Source organism: Sycon ciliatum, chromosome 2 (genome assembly GCF_964019385.1).
Source record: "Sycon ciliatum chromosome 2, ocSycCili1.1, whole genome shotgun sequence".
Taxonomy (NCBI): Eukaryota; Metazoa; Porifera; class Calcarea; order Leucosolenida; family Sycettidae; genus Sycon; species Sycon ciliatum.
The window spans coordinates 47,945,431-47,956,370 of record NC_088644.1 but is presented as its reverse complement, the minus strand read 5'-3'; the positions used below and the strand labels follow the sequence as shown (position 1 = coordinate 47,956,370).

The 10,940-nt window shown below is 47.1% G+C and overlaps 2 protein-coding genes across 3 annotated transcripts in view; both read right to left on the bottom strand.

Moving 5' to 3' along the window:
- The window catches only part of LOC135810289 (uncharacterized), a 184,927-nt gene that overhangs the window by 139,953 nt on the left and 34,034 nt on the right, over window positions 1–10,940 (bottom strand). The window lies entirely within an intron of this gene.
- On the bottom strand, window positions 255–4,088 carry LOC135810295 (uncharacterized). Of its 2 annotated transcripts, none has more exons than XM_065323781.1 (4): window positions 2,212–2,735; window positions 1,451–1,623; window positions 843–968; window positions 255–537 (listed from the first exon to the last, which is right to left on the bottom strand). In XM_065323781.1, exons 1-4 carry the CDS (start codon window positions 2,243–2,245, stop codon window positions 394–396), a joined length of 477 nt encoding a protein of 158 aa, XP_065179853.1. In that variant the 5' UTR covers window positions 2,246–2,735; the 3' UTR covers window positions 255–393. The 2 variants fall into 2 exon arrangements, with proteins under 2 accessions (XP_065179853.1, XP_065179851.1); XM_065323779.1 differs by lacking the exon at window positions 2,212–2,735 and adding an exon at window positions 3,783–4,088 and having other exon boundaries at window positions 274–537.

Sequence of the window (10,940 nt, the reverse complement as noted above, 5' to 3'; positions counted from 1 at the left end):
ACACTAACTACTACAACCACACACCGACACAGACCTGGACAACTAGAACAAACACAACAATGCACGTGCACACATGAACACACATGCAGGACCACAGGCACATGCACAAACATGAAGAATTACAAGTCATTGTGTGCACATGTGGGTACACACCCATGGACACACACACACACATACACACATATAAACACACACACACACATACACACTTGCACAAGATCACAGGTGAACCTACAAGATAACACAGGTTGTACAATGAAAAGGTCGTTTCTGATGAACAGATGTGAGTGCAAACACGAACACACGTGGACACAAGGACATACAAGTACGAACGATGAACAGATTGTCTTACAGACATACACACAGACATGTAAGAACATACAAACTGAGAATTCAGTTGAGACAACCAGACTCTAGAGTAACACTATTTCTTACCCAGCTGTCCTGTGCGTTCAGGCAAGCGCCGCGTTCGATGAGCAGTTTTGCTAAACGTGCATTGCCTTTCCCTGCACAATGGTGTAAGAGAGTCAAGTTGCCCTGAACACACACACAGCCAGACAGACAGACACACACACACACACACACACACACAGACACACACACACAGAGACACATACACACACACACAAACACACACAAACACACACACACGCACACACGTGTACACACACACACAAACACACAGATGAACATGCAACACATATACACAGGCCAAACACACCAACAAGGAAACAGACGTACACACAGAGACACCAGCAAAGACGTACACATGGCAGTGAACCAGCACAGTATACTGAACACAGACAATGTCTCTTGTCACAATCCAAAACACAACAACTTACGTGGGTATAATCTTCTTTTTCATTGACATCAACTGTCTTGAAGTGAAGAATATAGTCGACAAGACCGTGCATCATTTCATCACCCAAATGTTCACCACACCAGCAGAGAACAAGTATCATCGTGACCTATGTGATATACAAAACAGAAGAAACAATTTGACAATTACAACAATGACAGCAACAATACTCTCAGTACAATGCCATTAGAAGTTAGGAAACCTACTGATTGACCTCAGAGGTCAAAACCAGTCAAATTGTCATAACTTTATTCCAACTTGAGAGAAGATTGCAGCAATTGCACATCTTGTAATGTTATGTCACAGAAACAGTTTCCACTGGTCATCAATCACTTGACAATGGTACAGACAAGAAGACGGCTTGTCACCACTTGAACATGCATATACACATACGGGGACGTGATCACACACACACACGTACACACGGGCACGTGCACGTGCACACACACACACACACAGGTGCCTGCACCTACACAGACAGACAGACACACACACACGCACAAACACACGTGGACGCACACACACACACACGGGCACGCGCACCTGCAAGAGCACACACATAAACACACATTACATCAACACTCTACTTACTCCTAGTGTGTAGGAGCATGTGAATACATGACCAGGTAGTGACCATCTAACTTTCTCTGCTCCAGTACTGTGCAGGGCATGAAGGACGTTGAACACCAACGCCCATATCTCATACATCGCTCGCCCTTTCTCAGAAACTGCATCAGCAAATTTCTTCACAGTTTCTTCAAGATCTGTATCGTACAAACAGACACAGCATACGAATGATATTTTCACCTCTTCACTTTCGTTGGCACATGCACAGACACACGGTATGACGTCAAAGTGATCACCCTTATTTGGACAGTGGAAAGTAATGACATTTGTCGCCACAGAGTACAGCGTGGTACAGGTATCCTAGCAACCATCATTCACAAACAAACGTTACAATAACCGTACATACAGCTATATATGGTTGTCAGTGACTGTAGCTGAAAGAGGTGAAGACGGTCAATGAACGACATCACGGGGGGGGGGGGGGAGGGGGGTTGTCCTCACAACACACTGCAACACATGCAATTTACGTTCCTCAACAAAATTACAGAAACGACCGACAAATGTTACACCTCATTGCTACCACTGCCTACGACAACTCTCGACGAAAGAAAACTACTCTACACCTCAACAAACAACTAATTTAGGTCACTGAATGGCCGTCACGTTGTGACACGAGACTAGGACAGAGACGAAGGTTCACGACAAACGACATTCATGCTAACAAAAGCATAAGAGATTAACGACGGCAAAGCGTAGGTGTTGAGTAGAAAGCTGTTTTTACTCACAGTCTAGGATGGTCCCCTTCCGTCTCGCTTCCATTGATCACAATAAACACTACGAACTACTCCCACTCGACTAACTGAATTGCTGGAAATATTTCAATTGAAACTTTACACGACGAGGAAGGGCACTGCTGAAGTAAAACATCAACATGCAAATACTCTAGTCCAGTACCTATGGCTGAGTTTCAAAACCTCCTCCCTGATGTTCCTTGGACATGAACAAGACTACTAATGAACTGCAAGGAACGGACGAAAGTCTTGACGAACAACCAGAAAGTATTCAGCTGCCCGACGGGCAAATGTGAGGGATCAACTGACTGAACCTTTGAACTCTGACCTCTAGTTTGCTAGCGCTCTGTGGATGTATGGAACATTGCAGACAGCAGTAGACTGTTCATAGTCTGACACAAAATGTATTACTGTGGATGACTGTAATCGGTACTGACTCTTTCTAGTGCAGTGTACGTTAGCTACACAGCCTAGCCTACGTAGATCTACGTACACACGTGTAATTGTTACGTCATAGAAAAACATTACTTTGGTACAACAATATACACCAAGGACTCTACTTGTAGTCTAGCGAAGTCTCAGACATCAGAGTCATTGCTGCGTACATGCGCGTAGCATCTGTATCTGTGCATAGCACTGGTGAGTAGATCTACTGGGGACTAGACCAGAGACACCACAGTCCACACAACACTCTACAGACACGAAACAAAGTGCAAATTTGGAATCAACTAAGTGATCAGTACAGTGGCCTACGCAATGCACGGCCGGTCGAGATCACGACATGATCTGCTGACCCCAAACACGGTCATACTGTGATCAACCAAGCCATGTGCAAGGCCAAGGGCACAGAAATCTCCGCTGCCCAAACCAGTGGAATACAAATGCGACTATGTACCTGGTCTACATGTGGCATACAGTAGGCAAACTCACCTACGTGATCCACAATAGCTGACCTACTTTCTTGGTTTCATGCTACTAGTAGTGCGACCACCACCCACTGCGTTACATCATGCTACACTGTAGTATGTTCTGGTGGGCCTAAACTGAATACTACACCAGAGCACTTCTATCGCCAAAACAGTCTGACAATCTGACAATTCACTCCGTATTATTGGATACTACAGCGTTGCTCAATGAAATCCATTCGCCTCACTCAAGTACGCGCCGGACTTTCCGCAGCCCTAGACCTGCTAACACAGGGCTGGGAAATAATGCAAGGTGCAAACTTGAGTGACGTGACTGGATTTCATTGGGCAGCACTGTACGTGGAGTACTAGATACTTTTGACGTGGCATTCTCTTGAATTCTCTATAAGCATGTTGCCTACTAGTGTGTGTTCAGACAATATCCAGTAGACTGTGGGAGAGAGAAAGAACCACACGTCCATTCAGATGAGAAGTGATCTTTTCAACGCACTAAATGTCACCCATGACACACACACACACACACACCCACCCACCCACCCACACACACACACACACACACACACACACACACACACACACACACACACACACATGACATCACGCACACATACACGCGTACACGCCGGCACGCGTACTTACCTCGATGCGTTTTTGGAGCAGGAGCTGATGGCGTAGTTTGAGCGGCAGCGGCAGCGGCAGGTTGGGTTTGTGTGGCGTCGGTAGCACTAGCTTCTCGTGTCATTTCGCGTCCGTCAGAGGACACGACAACATCATTTGAATGCAATGAGGAATGGAATCTGTACGAAGGCATCTTGGCACAAGTCTTTAGTCTTAGGAAAAGCAAAGAATCAGTAGACAGCATGGATTGTACTACAGTGAATCTCAGAGAGACAGTGGAGGAACGACAGCATCTAATGTATGTGATTGAACAAGCGCAGCGTCTCCGCGGCACTTCATTCCACGCATGCGCCTAGTAGTCGCTCTAACGTGGCATAAGCATTCAGCTTAGACACTGCAACTGGTTGGTTGCTAGGAGGTACGTTGCGGATTGGTTGAATTTGAATAGGTTCGTTCTTTGGATTGTTCTTGACAACACGGTGTTGTGAGAGGCTTGGGGCTTTGCAGAAAATGGATGGCTTGTACGACTAGCCGGAGTGGACTCTCTGCGTAGAGCAGCGACCTGACAAATCACATGATATGAACAGGTCGACATACAAATTGTGCGAAGCCCATCCAGTCTCCGATTATCCTGGCACGTGATTCAAGGGTCTTCCATCCCGCGCTGTGCCTGTGGTGACACCAAGAATCTACATGCATAATCCTCGGAGAGCGCACCACATAATGTCAAGTACTTGAGACGGGTTGGCAACGGGGTTGCACTTTACACATAACAATGTTTTCCTTTTGGGTCAGGCGATAACGAAAACTCGCATCACGTGGTGTAGTGTTCATGAGTGAAGTCTGACTTGTACAGATGTGTCCAGGGTGATTCTAGTGAGCCGCGGTGAAATAATATTAGTCCTCCTTGATCTTCATGGCTCATTCGAGACCATGACAAAATACACCCAATATACAGTTTTCATTCATTTCAACTAGCACGTCTTCTAATGCATTCTGAAAATGTCACAGCTGATGCTTACGCACACACCAATCCCTTGCACATCCGTTTTGAACAGATCCCAGCCCTGGAACGAGCTGATACAGGCACATGGTATGGTATGGTATTGATTTACTTGAATTCGGTATCTCAACAGTACAATGTACAACTTGGGAAGATCCGAATGACATAGATACATAAACATAAAAGTACATTGCAAACTCTGCTCCCCCGTGACCCGTAATCCTAACAATGCCGTACCATTACTCTCGGACGATCAAGAACAATGCACCCAAGAACGAGCAGACCAGAATGTTACCAGGCATATGATACCCGTCTGTACAAGGTGGCTCGGCCATCTACAAATTTCCACATGAGAATAAGAACGTTCTAGTCTACAACCCGCGATATTCATGTTAAAACAAAATGGCGTCACGATTTATTGAAAGTGGTATATTTGGTGGAACGAGTGTTCAAAACCATTTGAACTTCATACTGTTCGTCTTCTTTTTGACATGCTCTCTTTCCATCGTCCTTAGCTTTTGTTTGTTATGAGCTGTTTTGGCTTTCTCCTATACCTCTGGGGGATGCCAAGTGATGGTTTTGATAGGCTGGTGATGGCTGTGAATGAGAGGTTGCCGATCGGCGCCGTCCTCGCTATAGCGATGAAAATACTAGTTACTGCGAACCTGGCAGATATCACAACACGTCGGAGCGTCCAGGAGCAAAGGAATCTTGGGTTTTCACTGGAATCTAGTTCCTCCAGCATCGTGTAGCCCACCGTCGGTGAATGGCCGTCCAGAAAGGTCGAACCTAGTATTCTGCAGCACCTCGCAGTCCTGCGGGGCACACCGTGTACGCCTGCCATGTATTGTACAAATATAACTCAAGCAGTAGTGGACTCTACAGTGATGAGTCTCAGCCTGTATGCTGCAAAAGACACAGGAAATGTGACTGGTGTCTGTACACTCAGTGACTGGACGCCAACACCCCAGTCTTCTCCTGCAGGATCTGTTTGACATTGACATTATGCAGTAGGTTGGCATTGACCTGGTTTGGCAGCTATCGTAATAGTATCTGCCTGGTTGGATGTAGCAGGTTGGCGTTTGCTCGTCGTCCAGTCCGGAATTGTCTTGTAACTCACGGTGGAGTACGCGCAGGGTTTGTGATCATCCCTGTTCACTTCAATATTATCAAACACAACGTTCCCTTTGTCACTCATCTTATCCTAAGTACTGAATTTGCTGACAATATTGCACCACACTTGTCACAACCTACCGCCACTGCTGGCGGTGGCGACTGGTTCGTCAATGGCGGTGACCAGGCTGACTGACTAGCTTCGAGACAGCGGCCTCGTTGTCAACCCCGCGACAGCCTAAAGGTTGATTTTATTGATCCCGCCTCAGCGCCATGTTGACGATGCCCTAGTGACTGTGTGTTATGGATTGCCTTGCCATCAGCGGTCATTGCCGTCCACCTTGGTGCAGCCCTCAACAACTGGCTCAGCCCATGGGAGTCTCAAGTGGACAAAGTTGTTGCCAAAGTAGCTCAGAAGATTGGTGCATCGTGGTGTAGGTGTGCACATAACGGGCACCCTGTAAGAAACCTTAGGGTCTGTTGGGAGTGCCCAAGTAAAATAATAAAATACAATACAAAAAAAATAACTAGGACTTCCCCGCGCCTATTTGTCCAGGCTGCGATACTATGTGACATGCTGTACTGCACATTCTTTTCAGCACTGCAATGCCGGCAGCTGGACCGACTGCAGGGGCCGCGCACATGCAGACCGCCTGTTGCCAGTGCAGCATTCTGGAACGTTCCTTCCTTCTGAGATCCGTGGAATAATAACTTTATTTGCTTCAAAGCAAGTTGCTTACCTTTCTGTTGTGCTCCCAATGTCCTTACAACAATAACCTACACTAGGCTACAGCAATGTTTTATTTTTCTTTCCATTCCCAAACCAATGAATACTACAATGTCGATTCTATTTCTGAATACTTTAGTGTGTGCCCGCGCACGCACGTGTGTGTGTATACCTCACTCGCCACTCGAAGTTCTGTTCCCCATTACTGGAACACTGCCTGTTCTTTCAGGACCTGCCATCATCTGCGGATGGGCATTCAATGATTGTATTGTGTGTGTGTGTGTGTGTGTGTGTGTTTCATTCAGAATCAGATCCGCTATCGTTGCTATAACTTATAAGAGAAAATCTGTGGGTTCACATCCAGTGCATTTGTAGATTTGCGTGCTTTTCTCGCCACGGGCGCATACATGGGACATTGTGTGTGTGTGTATGTGTGTGTGTGCGTCTGTGTGTATGGGGATATTGTCTGTATCGGCTTTTGGTACTAATGTTCAGGTCTGTGCTTGCATGTGTGAACATGAAATTGTTCGGTTCTGTGCATGCTGTTGCTATGTTGTATATTATTGTATGTATGTGTGCATTTCCACGAACAGTGTAGATGAGCGTGGAGAGTGCATTCATCCCTCATCAACCACTTCCCCTTGGGCTTACGAGAGTTTTTCTGCGTACCTCTCATTTTTGTTTGTTTCTCTCTGATACTGTATTGATGCCGGTACCTGTACCTCGATGTGTTCCTCTATCTGCAGTCGCCTTTATCCTTCGGTCAAGTTAACGTTTATTGTGCTCTATTTATCGTGCGAATCAAAATAAACAATAATAACACAAGTCATGCTAGAGTGACGACATGTGCGTGTAGTAGGGTTGATGTGATGGGACGTTATAATTAGGTGGAACAGAACACACATTGGGCAGATTGATTGGGCATCATTGATTGTGCTCAGTCTAAACAGTGAACATAATAATTATCTCCAGTGACAGACTGTAGCGGCTAGCCTCCAATAGGTAGCTGGCACTAGTCGCTACTGCTTGTTTGACAGGTGCCGCCAGAACCCCTGTTGTGTCATGCTATAGATGCATATGCCCTGTTCTGGGGCATACTGAGGTACTTTGATTTTGTTGACTGCATGTAGACAGCATCCAATAGTAGTACTCGTAGACCTTGGCTTTTTGTAGGTCAACCACCATCGCATGGATCGATCGGTGACTATGCACTTGGAGGTTGGAATAGCCCGCGCTGAACAGATCTTGCCATGGCCCAGGGAGCCTACTCGCTTACTCGACTATCCCGGTTTTAGTCATCCAGCATGAGTGGCGCAATTTGTCCATACCATGTTGCGAGCTCACAGTTGTTTGGGCAGGTTTTGAGCTGCACCACGAAACAAAGCGAAATAAGCGCGACTGTAGAGCAAGGAAGCGGCGAGACGGCACTTCCAGGACGAGACAGGCAGTAGAGATGTGTTTTAAAACAGCATGAGCAACCTCTCAAACCCTGCTGGTACTCCACAGTTACAGGAAAATGTCGGACTGGACGACGAGCCAATGCAAACCTGCTACATCCATCCAGGCAGATACCTGCCAAACCAGGCCAATGTCGACCCACTGCATACCGGTATGTCAATGTCAAACAGATCCTGCAGGAGAATACTGGGATATTGGCGTCCAGTGTACAGACACCAGTCACATTTCCTGTGTCTTTTGCAGCGTACAGGATAGACTCATCACTATAGAATCCACTACTTCGTGATTTTTATTTGTAGAATACATGACAGGCGTATTCAGTGTGCCTCGCAGGACTGCGAGATGCTGCAGAAGACCAGGTTCGACCTTTCTGGACGGCCATTCATCGACGGTGGGCTACACGATGCTGGAGGAACTAGATTCCAGTGAAAACCCAAGATTCCTTTGCTCCTGGACGCTCCGACGTGTTGTGATATCTGCCAGGTTCGCAGTAACTAGTATTTTCATCGCTATAGCGAGGACGACGCCGATCGGCAACCTCTCACTCACAGCCATCACCAGCCTATCAAAACCATCACTTGGCATCCCCCAGAGGTATAGGAGAAAGCCAAAACAGCTCACAACAAACAAAAGCTAAGGACGATGGAAAGAGAGCATGTCAAAAAGAAGACGAACAGTATGAAGTTCAAATGGTTTTGAACACTCGTTCCACCAACTACCATATACCACTTTCAATAAATCGTGACGCCATTTTGTTTTAACACGCATACGGTCCACTCTCAACCGGTACTTCCTCGGCACCAGTACAGCTGCACTGTAAGGAGGGATGTCATCGGGTAGTAGGGTACCCGTGCTACCCATCATCGTAAGTATCGTTACAGCAGGAATACAGTTAGCAGTGGACATGTCACTGCTGTGGGTGGACGACAGAAATCAAACCTGGCCACGGCAGTCACAAGGCAAGCGCTGCTGCCAGAGACATGCCAAAGACCATGACCGATCTGAGTGGGATCAGAATGCGCACTTTGGCAAGCCAATAATAAAGACCATGACCGATCTGAGTCAGTGAGTGGGCTCAGCGCACTGTGGACAAGATAGAGCTCCGGAGGGATCTCTCAGATCACCTGAGCTGGTTTTGCTCACGGCTGCAATGCACAGGGTTGTGAAACCAGGACAGAAGCGGGAAAGTGCAGCATCATGACTTTACACATCGTTATGCTGGAGATTGGCGCACCCACCGGGCTAGCATACAGCAGCCAAACGTGCGACCATACTCGCATGTCTCGTCCTTGTACCGCACCAGTCACCAGTCACAGACCGTGGCCGATTATGGCTCTTCGAGGGGAAACTAGGGGTTACACCCTACTGAAAAAGACCTCACCCCGTGTTTCAAAGTACGGGCGCGGGCTCGTACATTCAGAGCGCGCTCGAAAAACATAATTTCGATTCCGAAACAATTTCTTTAGCTGTCACTCAGACATGGCGAGACGCCGCATGTCGGCTGAAGAAGTGATCCAGTCCATCATCATGATCATGGACTCGGACAGTGATGACTGGAGCTGCGATAGTGAAGGAGATGACTCAGATGCGGACATAGCCGTCCGCGACCGTGACGGAACAAATTTCGCCGACGTGTCCGCCGTGGTGGATGTCGTACCTACTGCCGTGGTCGCATTGGACGGCCCTGAGGATATCGGAGATGTCGATGTCGAGCTTGAGCAGGGCGCAGCAGCACAAGTTACGCCAGCGCAGGCCGCAGACACGAACGCTGATCATGGGGAAAGATTTATTGATGCAAAAACTTGTGTACTAGGTCGGACCAAATAATCCGCGATATTCATGTTAAAGGGGAACTCCACGAAAAAATGAAAATTTGATAGCCTGTAGAGTTTCGGGCGCTGAGTCGAATGGTCTTGGTCCGAAGTCTCTACGAGAAAGCGTTCTTGAGATATTTCAATTTTAGCCACGCCCCATACCAATGTATGTGTGACGTCATTGTGGCAATGTGCGAAAATATTTGGTTTTTGAATCTCACTTTCTTCAGGACGAAAGTCACTTCAGAAAGTAGTTTGCCAAGTCGCCTGAGCCGCTGCAATGCCAAATTGTTGTGTTGTTGATTGTGCCAGTATCACATCATCCTCCTGGGGTTAGTTTTCTCAAATTCCCAAAGGATGGAGACCTGGCAAAGCGCCGAGATGTTGCAATGCGTCGTGAAAATTTCAAGCCTATTTTCGCAGCACGAGCTATGTTTGCTCGCTGCATTTATGATCCAGAGGGACTTGAGAGCTGAGTTTTGACGAGTACGCCATCCAGGAAAGCCCTCATCAGTGTACCAGTGCCCTCCGAACCGTGAGCCTCCAGCAAAGCGAACTCAACAAGCTGCAACTGAGAAAGCAGGGCGAGATACGTCCCATCAGGATCAGAAGAGTACATCACCCCATCAACTCCGACTGCAGCTAGCTGATGAACGATATTACCCCAGTAACTTTGCGCATACCAGTACTCAAACTGTGCACATCTGTCATCAACTGGGACGCAAACAGACAGACCCCCAGCAAGTACGAAGGTTACAGAACTGTTTGCTTGCGATGTGCAGGCAGCATGCACGACGAACTAGAACTGTCTCACCAATCCTGCCAAACTGAACCAGTGTAAGTTGATTGCGTGGATATGTCTCTATTTATAACAGCTACCCTACTTCTAGGCATGGTTGCATGAATACCATATCACTCAGAGCAGTTGTTAGAAGTCTGGACAGCCTTGGAATAGTGCAAGTAAAGTGAAACAAAAATATATTACACTCCGAGTTCCACGCTTGCGGGATCACCAGGCCAAAAAAAATCTAATTTCGAACAAGGAATGGGTTCTGGTTGTATGC

What these genes read in the sequence shown, in the direction of transcription:
- LOC135810295 (XM_065323779.1), bottom strand. Translation starts at nt 4,005, where the DNA reads ATGCTGTCTACTGATTCTTTGCTTTTCCTAAGACTAAAGACTTGTGCC. An exon ending in TGCTCCAAAAACGCATCGAG is followed by an intron (nt 1,624 to 3,782) that starts GTAAGTACGCGT and finishes TGTACGATACAG; the next exon opens with ATCTTGAAGAAACTGTGAAG. An exon ending in CATGCTCCTACACACTAGGA is followed by an intron (nt 969 to 1,450) that starts GTAAGTAGAGTG and finishes TATATCACATAG; the next exon opens with GTCACGATGATACTTGTTCT.